Source organism: Ovis canadensis, chromosome 26 (assembly GCF_042477335.2).
Source record: "Ovis canadensis isolate MfBH-ARS-UI-01 breed Bighorn chromosome 26, ARS-UI_OviCan_v2, whole genome shotgun sequence".
Taxonomy (NCBI): domain Eukaryota; kingdom Metazoa; phylum Chordata; class Mammalia; order Artiodactyla; family Bovidae; genus Ovis; species Ovis canadensis.
Window position 1 is genome coordinate 52,222,356 of NC_091270.1, and position 17,189 is coordinate 52,239,544.

Below are 17,189 nucleotides of genomic sequence, written 5' to 3' on the forward strand. Positions count from 1 at the left end.
AGGTCATGCTGGGAAAGCATTGAGGTTTGGGAGTCACACTTGGCTCTGTAGCCACCAACCAGCTGTTTGACCTCAGGCAAGCTCTTCTAGGCCTCGATGTCCTTAACAAAAACATGAAGTGGTTGAACTAAACCAGAGGTCAGCAATGGCTTCTGCTAAGGGCCAGATCGTCAATATTTCAGGCTTAACTCCATCAGTTATAGTGAGAAAGCGTGCATGTCAACAGGTAAACAAATGGGCATGGCTGTGTTCCAATAAAACTTTATTTATACAAACAAGTGGTGGGCTGGATTTGGCCTTCAAGCCGTAGTTTGCTGATATCTGAACTACATGAACTTTATTGTCCATTTCAGTGGTAACATTTCCTATTTCCACAACTTGAGATGAGCTTCAAAGTCTTGGTTTGCTTATCAAGAAAACAGGGATTAGCAATGACAAATCTCAAGGGCAAAGGAAGGCTCACTTGAGAAAACATAAACAAAAACGTGTTGTAAAGCAAGATGTGCCATTTAAATGCAGTCTGTGATCTGCACACCCAGCCAGTGATTTGCTGGAAAAAGGATGGAACGATAGAAGATCCTGCTGGGACTGAAAAAAGCCAGATTCCTGGAGTTCTTAACACATCCTTCTCATAGTGCATAGTATAGTGTTAGTCGCTCAGTCATGTCCGACTCTTTGCGACCCCATGGACTGTAGCCCGCCAGGCTCCTCTGTCCATGGAATTTTCCAGGCAATAATACTGGAGTGGGTAGCCATTCCCTTCTCCAGGGGATCTTCCTGACCCAGGGATCAAACCCACGCTTCCTGCATTATAGGTGTATTCTTTACCATCTGAGCTACCAGGGAAGTCCATCTGTCTCACAAGGATGATAATACTCCAGAAATCTTGCTTGATATGTGGGCAGCACTCACACAAAAATGCCAGGAAAGCCTTCTATCTCCTGTTTCTGACTCTACAAGCCTTACTAACCGTGGGGCAAATGGGGCTGCCCCCTCTCCAGAAACTCCATTCGCCCTCCCTTGCCATCTGTCCTTTCCCCCTCAGCTGAAGGGAGGCCCAGGGGCAGTGCCCCCCCAACACTGAAGCCAGCACAAGTGGGCAGGGAGGCCCAGAGAAGAACAGGTCTGGGCTCAGCCCCAGCTACCAGGCGCCATGCCCGACCCCTGGGAAAACACAGTAGCCTGCCTGGTGATGGTGGGTGTGGATGGGTGGGCATGTCTCCAGGGCAAAGCTTCGGCATTCGGCCCCTGGTCCCCGACAGAGCTCACTTAAATGGCACCAGCAGGAGACCAGTATAATGGTGTTGCCCTAACGCTTCCCTCCTGGGGTCACTTGTTCAAACCTGTCCAGAAAGAGCCAGCAGATCCAGTAGATTCTTAAAGAAATATTAAGTTATCTGTAAAATGCTAGCCCTTCTGAAACTGTATTATGTTCATGTATCATCTAAAGAAGTGACTCTTTATAGTGTATGATTCCATTTACAAGAAATGTCCGGAACAGGCAAATTCACAGTGACAGAGAGCAGATGAATGGTTGCCAGGGGATGGGGGTTTGAGGGCGATGGGATGTGGCCACTAATGGGTCTGAGGTTTCCTTTTGGGGTGGCGGGAATGTCTGGAAGTTAGGTAGTGGTGGTGTTTATTCAATTCTGCAAATATACCCCAAACCACCAAATAGTACAGTTCAAACCAGTGAAGTTTATGGTATGGGAGTTATATTTCAATAAAACAGCTGCTTAATGAAAGAAGTGACTCTTATAGACTTAGAGAACAAACTTATGGTTTCTGGAGGGATGGATTGGGGGAAGGGATAGTTAGGGAGTTGAGGATTGGCATGTACACACTGTTATCTATTAAATGGATAACCATCAAGGTCTTACTGTATAGCACATGGAACTCTGCTTGATGTTATGTGGCACCCTGGATGGGAGGGGAGTTTGGGGGAGACTGGATACATGGATATATAGGGCTGAGTCCCTCCACTGTTACCTGAAACTATCATGATGTTCCTAATTGGCTATACCCCAATACAAAACAAAATGCTTAAAAGTTACAAAACAAAAAACAAAAGAAGGGACTCTTAGCCTTTCTTGGGCCATGCATTCCTTGGAGACGCTGATGAAAACCACGAGGACGTCAGCGGGGAACAAATTCCCAGGTCCCCCCTCCACAGGTCGCTACACCAGGAGGGTTTTCTACTCACACGCCAATAGTCCCTGGACTGATAATCCCATTTAAGGGACAGGTCAGCATTGAAAACAATGCCTTCGCTACTGAAAAAGAATATTTAGTTCCAACTTCATCGATTCCTGAATGTAGAAACTAACCTCTATGTGGGAAAGCGTGCAGTGGATTTCAACAGTGATCTTTGTGTGGGTTCTTGAGTCATTCTATTTAGGAAGGACCAGCTTTGGCATCAGGTAGGCATGGGGTCCTACAGTCTTGGAATTAGCAACCTTTCTGAACCTGTTCATTCATTTATAAAACTGAGATAAAACCTACACAGGGCTGTTGTAAGGGTCACACACACATGCACACACACACACACACGTGCATCACCGGATTCAGAACCCGGGCACAGCACAGGCGCTCCCAGGCTTCAGCTAACCCCCAATGCGATGGAGCCTACAGACTCGTGTTTACCTTGTTGCCCAGGTTACCGTTGGCCTGTTTGGACAGCAGGAGAGCCACCATCTCTGCGTGGCCCTCCTGAGCCGCCAGGTGGAGGGGGGTCACACCTTGCACCGACTCTGCGTTCGCCGAGCCCCCATACTGCAGCAGACTGCGGGCCACCTCCAGCTGGTTCTGCTTGGCGGCGATGTGCAGAGGTGTGTAGCCGTTCTGAAATGGAAGGGGCCCCCGGAGCCTGCTTACAGGAGTGCTGAGTTGACAAGCTGAGCGCATGCCTTCCGGTTTAGATCCTCCAAGGCGGGGCCAGGAGGTCTGATTTAAGGCTGGTGTCACCCGGGAGGGTCACTTCAGTAAACAAACAAACTGACCAAGTCCACTGGGTTTGGAGAGGCTCCCAGACCAGCAAAGCCCTGTTCCCGTTCTCTCCATCTATGTTCCGGGCGTGAGTGCCCTGTCCCCAACAGATGCTAAGATTCAGCCAGGCAGCCTATAGAACAACCAGCAGGCTAGGTGCGGATGAAAATACAAGACCCTCTTTCCTGCCATGAGAACAGCATTCCAGACAGTTCATGGAGGGGAAAGAAGAGAGCTCTTTCTGGTTCCCTGTGCTGGCCCAAGAGCTCCCCCGAGCTCTATGGCTTCAGGCAGGTGGCCTAAGAGGAGAAGCCCCTGGCGAGGGACCTGTGGATGTGGAGTCAGTCCTTGGCTCACTTTTATTTTATTTTTTATTAATTTTTATGGGAGAACAGTTGCTTTACAAGTCCCTGATCTACTTTAACCAGCTGTGTGACTAGGGGCAAAAGAGTCAATGACCTCTAGACGCCCTTTTGTACTTTTTTAAGCCATTAAAAGTGGATAGTGTAGCTAGGACATGGAAGCAACCTAGATGTCCTTTGACAGATGAATGGATACAGAAATGTCGGTACAAGGCGAAGGTGGGCCAATACAGTAAAATTCCAGTTTAAAGCACTGAGGGACAGGATAAGATCCATCTCCATAGTGGATTTTATGGGGAAAGGAAAAGTTGTCACTTCCAAAGAAGGAAACTGAATAACAAAAATCATTCTCTTTCGAGGAATTATGTAAAACCACTCTAGTGTTCCTCCTTTTAGATTGGATTATGTTATGAGAAAACGCTAAATCCTTTGGAGGCTGTGTTCCCCTGACAAGATTGGCATTTCTACTGTAGTAAAATTAATTAAACAAAATGAGTTTTGTACTGTATCAAGAGGGAGCAAAGGAAAGAGGCGGGATTTGGTGGATCAGGCTTGAGATCTGGAGTCAAGCCCACATGGAGAGCCTTCTCTCTGAGCATCAGAGAATCTTCTGACTTCAGGACGCAAGTGCTTTTAGCCAGAGCCCTGCTTCTCAGACTCAAGTGTGTATGAAATCACGTGGGATCTAAAGTGCAGATTCTGACTAGGCGGGCCCCAGATTCTGCATTCTGAAAACCTCCCGGGTCAGAATGCAATGTGGTGAGACTGATGCTCACCCAGGGTGCCTCTCTGCAACCTGCGTTCCATTCCCTGCATGGAAGCAAGGATCAGGGACTTCCACTGTGAAGAGGACAGGAACTCCAGCAATTATTCTTGTTGGTATAATCAGGAGTCCAGGCCACTAGGGCAGACAGTGGAAGATGTCTGCTGGCAAGAACAGCATCCTGTCCTGGCAATGGGCAAGCTTGCCCTGGAGCTCAGGCTGCCAGGTGACCCCCGGTTAAAACTGAGATACAAGAGCAATGTATCTCTGTCTGTCTCAAATCAGGGGCCAGCTCCTCGGAGCTCCCTCCAAGCCAGGACTACAGGGAATGAATGACCTTCTGTAGGTGATTAGAGAAGGGGCAGGAGAGTCAGGGAGAGATGATGTGAGCCGTAAAAGGCTCCTCTTTCCACAGGCAGTGAGCTCGTCCAAAGGAACGCACACACGCTGGAGAGAGAGCTGCCTCAACGTTAAAACAACATCAGCATCAGAATTAGAAAGGGGCGGGTTTGGTTTGGGTGCAGAGAGATTTGCATGTGAAATTCTACAAAATTGCCAGACTACTTTGGAAACTATTTTTTGCCATGGAAACAAAACCCATCTGTACAGGGTTTATGTGTGGATAAAGCTCTCTTTAAATACCATGGGGTTGGCTCCGATTTCTTTTATATAAAGGGGGGTGTGAGGAGGAGGGGAGTCCAGCAGTTTTATTTTTAGAGGCAGGAGTAAGTCACGTCCCCCGTGGGGCCGCGTGCTGTCTGCGCAGCGATGCAGGCTCTGCTACAGCAGCGCAGGGGCGGGGCGGGGGGAGGGGGGGACTGGAGCCCAAGGAGACAGGGTGTCTGGGAGAGGCCGTGTGCTGTGTCTGCCGGAAGGTGATGCTGTACATTTCAGAAGAGCATCCGATCTGAGCAGGGAGGGCAATCTGAAGGCTGACACGGATCTTCCCCAACCGGGTTGTCTCCCCACGGGGGTCCGCAGGGGTGGGCTGGAATCATACTCTGACCCACCCGAGACCCCTCCTGATAAAGGGCTGAGCACGAGGGTTCGCTCCCTGGCCCCAAAATCCATAAATTATCCTCACTCTCACTTTCCTTTCTTCTGAGTCTCGACTGTCCATCTAACAGTGAGCGGAGAAACCGCATGTGTCCTTTGCCCCCAAGCCCTGCTCCCTCCCCTCACCATCCTCCACATGGCCGCCAACCCTCAAGGCCCCTCTGCCCTTGCAGATCTTGCCACCCTCTCATCTCATCCCGCAGAGGGGCAGCCTGCCCCCCCCCAATGACGCTGGTGTCCAGCTTCATCTCTGTACCTCGTTCTGCCCCCTGCAGTCCACTCTAACATAAACCCCACCTGCTGCCTACACTAAGGGTCCCTCGGGGGTGATGGGCCCGCGACTCTGAGGATCTCAAGGGCTGGCATGAGGCCGGCCAGTGGCCACGCGTCCCCGTGGAACATATGGACAGAAGGAGCACCACTTCAGAGCCTGAACTCAGGAGGGAAACAGCTGGGGGAGACTACCCGCCTTTAAAACAGGTTCTGCGCTTCCAGGTTCTGGCAAGTTTACCCCCTGCCCCAAATACTCTCCAAGTGTGTTTGTCCCCCGTCCGAGCATTGAGAGCATGAGATCAGCCCCCATCCAGAATGTTCTCCAGAGGGGCCCCTGTCCCAGCATCAAGAGCACGCTGCACATGCTGACGTCTGACGTCAGGCTTGGGGACACATCTGTTGTGTGAACGAGTCCCCCTTCTGGGAGGTGACCTGTGGTAGGAAGCGCCCCCGCCTCCCGCCCTGCTCCTGGTCCCCCAGCAGCAGCCACAGCCCACCCTGGGGGATGAGAGCAGGGTCCTGAGGTGGGGCCGAGGTGGGCACCGGCCGGGGGGCTTACCCAGGCGGGGCTGTGCGGGGAGCCGCCCCGGGGCAGCAGCCGCTTGACGACGTCCAGGTGGTTGTGGTGCACGGCCACGTGCAGGGGGGTCAGTCCGCTCTGTGGGGGGATGGGGACAGCCTTCACTTGGGGAGCGGCCCCCTGGCCAGGCCCCAGGAGCCAGGCCTAGGGGTCCATGTTACTTCTGCTACCCAGGAAATCCGCAGAAGAGCCATGTCAGAGCCAGGCCACTGGAGAACACAGCCAGCGGAACCTGGGCCACCTCCTCAGTCTTGGGGGTCACCTCCTCAGTCCTGAGGGTCACCCTCTCAGTCCTGGGGGTCACCTCCTCAATCCTGAGAGGGTCACCTCCTCACCCCTGGGGGGTCACCTCCTGATTCCTCAGGGGTCATCTCCTCAGTCCTGAGGGTCACCCCCTCAGTCCTGGGGGGTCACCTCATTCCTGAAGGGCCACCTCCTCAGTCCTAGGGGGTCACTTCCTCACTCCTGGGGGGTCACCTCACTCCTGAGGGCCACCTCCTCACTCCTGGGGATCACCTCACTCCTGGGGGCCACCTCCTCACTCCTGGGGCGTCACCTCACTCCTGGGGCCCACCTCCTCACTCACGGGGATCACCTCACTCCTGGGGGCCACCTCCTCACTCACGGGGATCACCTCACTCCTGGGGCCCACCTCCTCACTCCTGGGAGGTCACCTCACTCCTCGGGGCCCACCTCCTCACTCCTGGGGATCACCTCACTCCTGGGGTCCACCTCCTCACTCCTGGGGGTCACTTCACTCCTGGGGGCCACCACCTCACTCCTGCAGGGGCCACCTCCTCACTCCTGGGGTCCACCTCCTCACTCCTGGGGGGTCACTTCACTCCTGGGGGGCCACCTCCTCACTCCTGGGGGCTACCTCCTCACTCCTGGGGGGGCCACCTCCTCACTCCTGGGGGCCACCTCCTCACTCCTGGGGGGGCCACCTCCTCACTCCTGGGGGCCACCTCCTCACTCCTGGGGGGGCCACCTCCTCACTCCTAGGGGGTCACCTTCTCACTCCTGGGGGTCACTTCACTCCTGGAGGGTCACCTCCTCATTCCTGGGGCCAACGGGGCAGTGCCCTCATCACTCTGGCTCAGAGGGGCCACCAGGTCTTTCTAGAAGGGCACAGTGCTATCAGGAAGATCAGTCCCCCCAGAGGCCACTCTCCCTGGGTGGCTGCCCGTTCACAAGGTAGAGATGCCACCACCCACGGGAAGCTGCGCCTCCATCCTGGCTCCACTCTGACCCCTGACCCTGGATGGGACGCGAGGTCAAGCTCACCTTCCCGGCGGCGTTGGGGTGCGCGTCGTGCTCCAGCAGAAGCTCCGTCATAAACACCTTCCCGTACTTGGCTGCCACGTGGAGAGGGGTAAATCCTTTCTGAGGAGAAACACCGGCCGTCAGACGCCTGGGAGCCCCTGCTGTCCTCCCCAGGGAAAGGGTCTGCGTGCGGCCAAGGAGGTGCCCACCCCGGCTGGCACAGAGATGCAGGAAAGGGCACGGAACAGGCGGTCCTGCCTAGACACCCGGACCGGCAACCAGCCACCGCCCCTCTCCCTCCTGTGACGGAGTCAGAACTGCTGGTGCTGTTATTTGACAGCCAGCGAGCTGAGGGCCGGGGCTGGACCATCATCCTTCTCTCATCCCAGAACCTGCATGGATTGTTCAGAGCAGACCCTGAGACATTCCATGATGAAAGGATGAAGGCTGGGTGGGTAGCAGGAAACTACAGTTCAAGGCAACACAGAGGCGGGACGGCCTCCCCGGCCCGGGACCCATACCTTGGTCATGCACGCCTGGGACGCCTCCTTTTCCAGAAGGGCCAGCGCCGTGTCCATGTGGCCCTCTCGGGCTGCGATGTGCAGGGGGGTGTGCCCGGCAGTGGTGGCCAGGTTGGGGTTGGCATTATTTTCTAGCAGGAGCTTCACCATGTTTGCGTGGCCGATGCGAGCTGCACAGTGAAGTGGGGTCTGGTCATCCTGAAACCCAGAGTGAAAACAAAGAACAGGAACGCCGAGGTCACCTAACCCAACTCTTCACTTTACACAGCAGGCAGGTGAGGCCCAGAGAGGTTAAGTGACTTTCTCAAAGACACACGGCTAGTAAGAGGAAGAGCTGAGATGCAAATCTCCAAGTTACAGAAACCAGTATGTTCTTTCTCATTTAATCTTTATAACTCTCATTTAGTCCTATAACAACCTTTCAAGTGAGTTCTTATTCCTACTTATTTGCCTAAAGCCTTAGCCTTCTCATCTGTAAAATGGGAATAATGGTATTGACCTCATAGGGCTGTGGTTAGGATCAAGCAGACTGCGTATATAAGAAGTCCCACCCGAAGTATGGCGGAGTCAAGATTGCCAGGAGAAATATCAATAACCTCAGATATGCAGATGACACCACCCTTATGGCAGAAAGTGAAGAGGAACTAAAGAGCCTCTTGATGAAAGTGAAAGAGGAGAGTGAAAAAGTTGGCTTAAAACTTAACATTCAGAAAACTAAGATCATGGCATCGGGTCCCATCACTTCATGGCAAATAGATGGGGAAACAGTGGAAAAAGTGTGAAAGACTTTATTTTGGGGGGTACAAAATCACTGCAGGTGGTGACTTCAGCCATGAAATTAAAAGACGCTTACTCCTTGGAAGAAAAGTTATGACCAACCTAGATAGAATATTCAAAAGCAGAGACATTACTTTGCCGACTAAGGTCCGTCTAGTCAAGGCTATGGTTTTTCCTGTGGTCATGTATGGATGTGAGAGTTGGACTGTGAAGAAGGCTGAGCGCCGAAGAATTGATGCTTTTGAACTGTGGTGTTGGAGAAGACTCTTGAGAGTCCCTTGGACAGCAAGGAGATCCAACCAGTCCATCCTAAAGGAAATCAGTCCTGAATATTCACTGGAAGGACTGACACTAAAGCTGAAACTCCAATGCTTTGGCCACCTGATGTGAGGAACTGACTCATTGGAAAAGACCCTGATGCTGGGAAAGATGGAAGATCCAAAGTTTGGTTGGATGGCATCACCAACTCGATGGACATGAGTTTGAGTCAGCTCCGGGAGTTAGTGATGGACAGGGAGGCCTGGTGTGCTGCAGTCCATGGGGTTGCAAAGAGTCGGAGGGGACTGAGTGACTGAACTGAGCTGAACTGATCCATCGTGGGTCTTCTCACATACAGATCTCAGAGACACTGTGGGTTCGGCCCCAGACCACGGCAATAAAATGGGTTATCACAGTAAAGCGAGTCACACAAATTTTTTGGTTTCCCAGTGCATATAAAACTATTTTTATATGATACTATTCTCTGTTGTGTGTGCAGTGTCATTATGTTCAAATATATATATATATATATAGTAATTGAAAAATACTTTATTGCTAGAAAAATGCTAACCGCTTAGCAACCTGGGTTGCCACAAACCTTCAACCAGTAAAAAACACATGATTTGCAAAGGGCAATTAAACCAGGGTGTCTGTCCTGTCTGAGTGTTTGCTTGTCTTTCTGCCTGAAGGCTTTCCCTGGCTTTCTCTATGCCAAGGGTGATGGAGGGTCAGAACTGGGAAAGGGCAAGATGACTTTTCATCCCCTGTCCCCTGCCGCTCCCCGTTTCCCCCTGAAACGGAAGCAGTTGGTGGGCCGGATCTCTGTGTTATTGGGCCCAGGGGTGGAGGTTCTGTCACACGGTCCAAACCCAGACTGCAGTCCTGATACTCAACAGCACCTCTGTAGCCTGTGCAGTAGGGACGTCTGATGGTGACCAAAGCCGCCCTGCAAACTCAGCAGCAATTCTTCCCCTTTGTTCACTCAGTTCTTCTGAGATGCCTATTATTACCACCAAGGGGAATCTTTTGTTTTCAGGTTAAGTAATTCCTGATTTTCACTGGCAACACTTCCTTGAAAACGTGCCTTCTCTTCTGATACTGTGACTGTAACCATCATGCATCCTTTCAGCTCCCAAACACTGCTCACTGGGCTTTTGTTTTCCTAAAGAAACAGCTCTGATGCCAGCACACATCCGGCCTTCTCAGAAGCCCTGCAAAGCAGAACCTGAGCACTGGGCGCAACCACGTGGGCGGGACAGGGAATCTTGGCCCCACGAGCCCTGCAGCCTGGCCTCGGAGCTCCTCCTGCACTTCAAGGCTCATGTCCAGGACTGCTGCCGCCTCCTGAACCCACCTTGGCCTTGGCGTTGACTTTGGCTTTGTTCTGGAGCAAATATTTGGCCACTTCCGTGTGCCCTGCTCTGGCTGCCATGTGTAGCGGGGTCTCCACTTTCTGCAAAACAACAAAATTATACAAGTGTTAACTCGCGCCGGGTTTCTAAAAGGGAACACACAGAGCTCCACGGTGCCAGCTTGGGGGGTTTTCACCCAAGAGGTGGAGTTGCCCCAGCAAGCAACATCAGCCTTTGGCCTGCTGATGCCTGGTGTGTGTGTGTGTGTGAGTGTGTGTGCATGCAAGATACACTTAAAAGTAAACCCCAGAGCAAAGGAATGTTTATAAATGCACATATATTCCTAGAATAACACAGAAGTTTCCGAATAATTGTCCAAAATAAAATCCCAAGACTTACAGACATGTAACAAGTTTCACTGAGATACAGACATTCTCCCCAAGTCAGAAGTCCCTGCTATTCTGAGATTTCTGCCTCTGTCCGGGAAAGGAAAGCTTGGGCTCCTCTGAGCCCTCGGTCCCCAGCAAGGGCTGGCTCTGCCCACGGACTCACCACGTTGGAGACGTTGGGCGATGCTTCCCGCTGCAGCAGGCTTTTCACGATGGGCAGGTGCCCCATGAAGGAGGCCACGTGGAGAGGCGTCAGGCCGGACTGGAACAGACCATACGGGAGTGAGACAGGAGCCCTCCCGGTTCCTCCAGAGACACAGTCAGAGGGAGCTTAGGCTTTCCTGCCTCTAAGTGCTTTGGAACAGTTTTCCCAGGAAAGGGAGTTCAAGAAAATGGGTCTGCTTCCAAGAAAAGGGTGGGGGAGGGTAGGGGAAATCCCACTGCAGGGTGATTCCATCCATATTCACAACTCAGAATATTGCATCTGACCTTGGACAGCTCCCTGAGCTCTGACACAAGCTCCGGGTCTTATCCATCCCTGATTCACTCCTTTGAGAGTTCTAGACTAGTACACATGCGGACACGGGCACCACAGAGGCAGCCACAAAGGACAACTCTGAAGATGGCTATTAGAAGAAGACCCTCGGAGACCCTTGGCTCGCCCACGGGGTTCCCCTTACCTCGGTGACTGCGTCGATGGAGGCCCCCATCTTCAGCAGCAGCTCCATGACCCGGATGTGGTTCTTCTTGCAGGCAATGTGCAAGGGGGTAAAGCCATTCTGCAGCCCCACACAAAGGGAGACAGACGAGCAGGGGCTTACCCGTGAGCCCAGGGAAAACCCCAACCACCTCACTGATGAGAAGGAAGCCTCGGGCCCAGCCCATCAGTGGTTCCCACAAACTGGAAGTGGCAGGCGGCATGCACCATGCACCAGGCATGGTCCTGAACATGTTGTCTGCACAGCTTTTTTTTGTTTTAATTTAGTCGTGTTTTTGGATGCACTGAAAGAGCCTGCTGTTTCAAGTTTCTTTGAGGGGAAATTTACAATGAAGAGAGCTTCTGTGAAGCACGTCACATTCCCTCGTCCCTGGAACCGCGGATCAGCTTTCGGTCAAATGGATTCCTGTACCTCATCCTACTGTAATGTGTCGTGTGTGTTAGTTGCTCAGTCGTGTCCGATTCTTTGCGACTCCATGGACTATAACCCGCCAGGCTCCTCTGTCCATGGGATTCTCCAGGCAAGAACACTGGAGCGGGTTGCCATGCCCTCCTCCAGGGGATCTTCCCAACCCGGGGATCGAACTCAGATCTCCTGCACTGCAGGCAGACTCTTTACTGTGCAAGCAGGAAATACTAGGATGTAAACTCCACAAGGGGAGGGATTTCTGTTTCCTAGGCTTTGTCTCTCACTTATTTTTTCAGTGCTTTATTCCCTAGGGCAGCAGTTCTCAAGGTAGCGGGAGGGGAGTTTGTCTCAACCATTCCCAACCCCAGGAATATTTGTGAATATCTAGGTGTTGGAGAAGACTCTTGAGAGTCCCTTGGACTGCAAGGAGGTCCAACCAGTCCATCCTAAAGGAGATCAGTCCTGGGTGTTCATTGGAAAGTCTGATGTTGAAGCTGAAACTCCAATACTTTGGCCACCTGATGCAAAGAGCTGACTCATTGGAAAAGATTCTGATGCTGGGAAAGATTGAGGGCAGGAGGAGAAGGGGACGACAGAGGATGAGATGGTTGGATGGCATCATCGACTCGAGGAACATGGGTTTGCGTGGACTCCGGGAGTTGGTGATGGACAGGGAGGCCTGGCGTGCTGCGGTTCATGGGGTCTCAAAGAGTAGGACACGACTGAGCAACTGAACTGAACTGAACTGGGAGACATTTTTGATTGTCACCACTAGGGGAGGAGTGCTGTCAGTGCCTAGCGGGTGGAGACGGGATGTGCTAAATAGCCTACTATTCGCAGGCCAGTCTCCACACAACAAAGAATCCTACTCGTGCTCAGTTGCTTTAGTCGTGTCTGACTCTTTGCAACTCCATGGACTATAGCCCATGAGGCCCCTCTGTCCGTGGGATTCTCCAGGCAAGATCTGGAGTGGGTTGCCGTGCCCTCCTCCCAGGGATCTTCCTGACCCAGGGATCAAATCCACGGCTCCTGCCTCTCCTGCTTTGCAGGCAGATTCTTTACCACTGAGCCACAGGGGAAGCCCACAACTAAGAATATCGGGCCCCCAAAGTCAGTAGGGCTGAGGTAAAAAAACTCCGACTGCCCCAGACAGTGCCCGGCTAGAGGGAGAGCTCAGGGAAAGCTTTCTGAATGAACGAATGAAGAGTGGACGAGCCATCCCTGTGGACCTGGAGGCTGTCCTGTCTTCTAGATTCTCCTCCTCTGGGAAGGGGCAGAGGGGATGGGGGCCATGGGCAGGCTCTGTGCAGCGCTCCGGCCCCACCAGGAACTTCCCTGGGAGCTCTCAGCCTGGGGCAAGGGAAGGGGAACCACGGACCCAGGAGGGAATTTGCTTTAGGGTGAGCCCCTCTCTGCTTGAGCCCCACGAACACTGTGTGTGGCCCTCGGCCTGTTATGGGGGCACGGTCATGAGGTGCAGAAACATGGCAGGCAGGGAGGTCATGGCTGCTTGACCCCCGGCCTCAGGACCCCAACCTTCTGCCTGCCGGGAGTCTCCAGGGTGGAGACTCAGCCCTGCAGCTCTGGCCCTCGCCCCTCCAGCCCCTTCTCAACAGCCTCCCACTCACCAGGGCTCTGGAGTTGGGTTTGGCCCCTTTATCCAGAAGCACCTTGGCCACCCTGTGGTGGCCGCAGTGGGCGGCCACGTGGAGAGGGGTCAGATGATCCAGCGTGATGTCGTCAATCTCTGCGTTGTATTGCAATAGGAGTCGGACACAGTCGAGGTGGTCTCCCTGAGCCGCCATGTGGATCGGGGACAGGCCGTTCTGGTGAAGAGGGAAAGCAAGCAATCGCCAAGGAAATGAACACGGATATTCAGGGCACCGAGTCCAACCTCGCTTCCCATCTCCTCCCTAGCTGCAGTGCCTCCACGTGGCTCTCGAGTGAGCCTGGTTTGTTCTGGCCTCCACACTCCTGCTGGTCTCGGATAGCAAACTTTCCCCTTCCCACTCGGCCAAATCTTCCAGGCCTGGAGGTGGTGTACGCAGCGCTGGGGCAGCCTGCCAGCTTTAGTCCCACGCAGGAAGATTAAGACCTCACATTAGAACTGAGGGCCTTCTAGCCCTGAAAGGACTTTGAGAACAACTCTTCTGTTTTCCTTTTAGTATCATCCAGTCCACCCCAGGCTCTGAAGACTCCCTGACTGCTCCGTTTCTGTCTTCTCTGGAGCTCGGGTAAAAGAGGCGAGGCCTGACCTAGAGCTGAACAGACCAAAGATAGCCCGAGGCTCAGATCTGGCCCACTGCCTGTGCTTGTCAGTAAAGTTTTATTAGAACAGGGCTGCTTGTTTACACATTATCCAGGGCTGCTTTCCCACTACAGTGACGGACTTGAATCATTGTGACCTTGACCATGGCCTGCAAAGCCTAAAAGTATTTAATATCTGGCTCTTTAGAGAGAATGTTAGCCAACCTTGATCTAGATAATAGAGCTGAGTGCCTCCCATGTGCCAGGCATTGGGGTCAACATTGCACACAATGGCCAAGTTAGTAGTATTCATTTGCCTGTCTATTTCTCAGAAATGGGATTCTACTCTGGGTCGGCCTGACCTGGCTACTGCTAAGTCACTTCAGTTGTCTCCGACTCTGTGTGACCCCATAGACGGCAGCCCACCGGGCTCCCCTGTCCCTGGGATTTTCCAGGCAAGAACACTGGAGTGGGTTGCCATTTGACCTGGAGCCCTGCCTAAAAGATGCTCCTCACAGAAAGGAAGCCCACACCTTGGTTTTGGCTTGGATGTGTGCCCCATGGTCCAGCAGGATCTCTGAGATTCGCAGGTGCCCATTCCGAGCTGCACAGTGGAGAGGTGTCAATTCATCCTTTAAAAGACAGTCAAAAAGAGAAAGCCCCAGAGGCACCCATCAGAGGCTGCTGGAGAGAGCATCATCCCAGCCGTAGGGGCATGTCGAGTCTCTAAGGATCAGCTCCATGGAGCAGTCTGGTCTCCAGCTGCCCCTGTGGGCTGCTCTGGAGGCTGGACGCCCTTCCCCAGCTGGCCACGGAGAGCCCACCTCCCGGAGTGCGGCCCTGGCCGGTAGCACTCCCTCCCCTGGCCTCGCCATGCAGCTTGCTGGCACCCACCTTGGTCCTTGTTTCTATCTGGGCCCCGCGATCCAGCAGGAGCCGCACCATGATCACGTTCCCCCTGCGGGAGGCGATGTGCAGCGGCGTGATGCCGTTCTGGAAGGAGGGATGGACTGTCAGGACGCACATCCTCCTGGGGGGAGGAGCAGCTGCCCCGTGGCCCCCACCCCCGTGCCCCCACCCCAAGACAGACAGCCAGCCTGAGCCCACTGTTAAGACTCTTCTCGCCTAAGAAAGATTTCCAAGCCTCTAAGGACAGGCCAGCATTGTGGTTCATCCCCGCAAGCTAGCCAAGCTGGGTCTCCTGGCGAGTCAACAACACGGGCTGGCTGCAATCTCTTTGAAATCCACCTGCTAGGAGCCTTAACAGACTCTAGGCTGTCCCACCTGCACTGCGAGTATGTCCTCGGTGCCACAAGAGGTGGGGGCACTGGATTCTAGACCCTCAGTCACTGCATGTATGTGGGCACACACCCCCACCCCCCGCCCCCCGTCGCCCCTGAGAGCCTCACCTGGGGCGTGAAGTTGACGCTGGCTCCGCGGTTGAGGAGCAGTTGGGCTACGTTGAGGTTCTCGTAGTGAGCTGCGATGTGGAGGGGGGTGAATCCCGTCTGGGGCGCAATAGAGGACAGCAGCATTGTACTGCGTGTATTGTCATTTCTACCCAGGATCAGCCCAGGCTCCGAAAAGCTGGCAGGACCAGAGGACCCCACACGTGGGCAGATTTGGACCAAAGAGGTCATCAGACATCCCACGGCAAGTTACATCCAAAAATGAGGTGCTGCCTGTAGGGGGGCGCCCAGTCTCTGGGTTCATGTGGACAAACCACAGACCAGGGTCACCTCCAGCCCTTCAGACAGGGCCCAGTCCTCTGAATGGCTACTTCTGAAGAGATTTTCATGAATGAGAGAAGTGTTATGGGGTTATGACTTTAATCCTCAAGACAGTTTCAGCCCCTACAGGGCTGGGATGACTCAGCTGGGTGGGCGAGGCAGACCTCTGACCTTTGGTGTGTCCCTTGCTATTACTCTGTTCCTGACCTTGCCCCACGACAAATAACCCAGGTAGAGTTTTCCAGATGGAACCCTGTGACTTAGGGGTGGGAGGTTGGTGGGTGCTGCATGACTGACTCGGTGCAAATACATCATCTCCCCTGGGAGGGAGACATTGACAGCCTAAACTTACAGATGGTGTGAACATTGAACAGTGTGGGCAGGTGGTGGGCTGGCCAGGCCCCCGGGAGCCGCTCCAGGGTCCCCTCTCTGTGTGGGGACCCCCGCCTCCCTCTACCAGGGGATGGCCAGGGAAAGAGCTGGAATACGATTCTAACACACCACCAGGGGTCAGAGGCTGGATTCCAAAGCCCTACTCTGGTCAGACACCCCTCCTGTCTCTCCTGGACGCTGCTCTGAATGACCCAGCACGTGTTTCTCGGCGTTGCCGGGGGACTTATAGTGGGGCGCTAGTGTGGCTGCTGGGCATGGCGGGCGTGGTGCGACTTACTCGGGGTGCACCCTGGGGCTTCTCTGGTGCGGGCTGGTTCCGGGGAACTAGCGGGGAACGCGTGGGGCCCCGAGGCCTCCCGACCAGGGCCCCAGGGTGCTCCCAGCCCCACCGGGAGCCTCACCTTGGAAAGCACGTCGGGGTTGGGGTCGTTCTGCAGCAGCACGGCGGCCGTCCGCGTGTCGTCGTTGCGGGCCGCGATGTGCAGGGCGGGCAGGCGCACCTTGCCCTTCGTGCCATAGTTGATGAGGTGTGCCACCACATTCTCGTGGCCCTGCTGCAGGGCCACGGCCAGCGGGGTGAAGCCGTCCTGGCCAGGCAGAGGAGAGACCCCTGTGCGCCGACCGTCCTGACCGCTCGGTCTTCGGGGGCGGGACCTGCGCTTCCGCGCTCAGGGCCCTTGCCCTCGGCCTGGGAGTGCCTCCCTCCTCCAAGTCCTGCAAGCTCAGCTTAGACGCCGCCTCCTCCCTAATGCCTTCCTTGGCTCCTCCTTATTCTCTGCCATCTCACAGCGCCTGCGATAGCACTCCTTTACCACTTCGCTAACTTTTCCTTTATGACTTGCTCCGAGCGCTTTTACCGAGCGCTTCACTGCCCTGTCTCTCTGCCTCCCTCCCTCTCACATCATCACCCAGTGTCAGGACAGGGCCCTGGACGGATGGCCGACAATCAGGCCTTCATTCATTTCACAAAGGTTACTGAACACCTACCAAACGCTGGAAACCATAGCCGACACCGAGGGTTTCAACTCTGAGCTACTGCTATTAACGTCCTCGGTGTGTACAGGGGCACAGGGCCCTCTTGAACTGGTAAAGCAGAATGAAAATAGCCATCTA

General features: G+C 54.0%; 1 protein-coding gene across 16 annotated transcripts in view; it reads right to left on the reverse strand.

The window, feature by feature from the left end:
• Positions 1-17,189, reverse strand: part of ANK1 (ankyrin 1) — a 141,604-nt gene that overhangs the window by 58,867 nt on the left and 65,548 nt on the right. For all 16 annotated transcript variants that reach the window (XM_069572690.1, XM_069572694.1, XM_069572686.1 and 13 more), the window contains exons 6-17: positions 16,478-16,663; positions 15,363-15,461; positions 14,848-14,946; positions 14,487-14,585; positions 13,335-13,532; positions 11,260-11,358; positions 10,743-10,841; positions 10,193-10,291; positions 7,804-8,001; positions 7,304-7,402; positions 5,999-6,097; positions 2,644-2,841 (exon numbers count right to left, since the gene is read on the reverse strand). In XM_069572690.1, the coding sequence (XP_069428791.1) occupies positions 2,644-2,841; positions 5,999-6,097; positions 7,304-7,402; positions 7,804-8,001; positions 10,193-10,291; positions 10,743-10,841; positions 11,260-11,358; positions 13,335-13,532; positions 14,487-14,585; positions 14,848-14,946; positions 15,363-15,461; positions 16,478-16,663 (1,572 nt within the window). The remainder of the gene's footprint in view (positions 1-2,643; positions 2,842-5,998; positions 6,098-7,303; positions 7,403-7,803; positions 8,002-10,192; positions 10,292-10,742; positions 10,842-11,259; positions 11,359-13,334; positions 13,533-14,486; positions 14,586-14,847; positions 14,947-15,362; positions 15,462-16,477; positions 16,664-17,189) is intronic.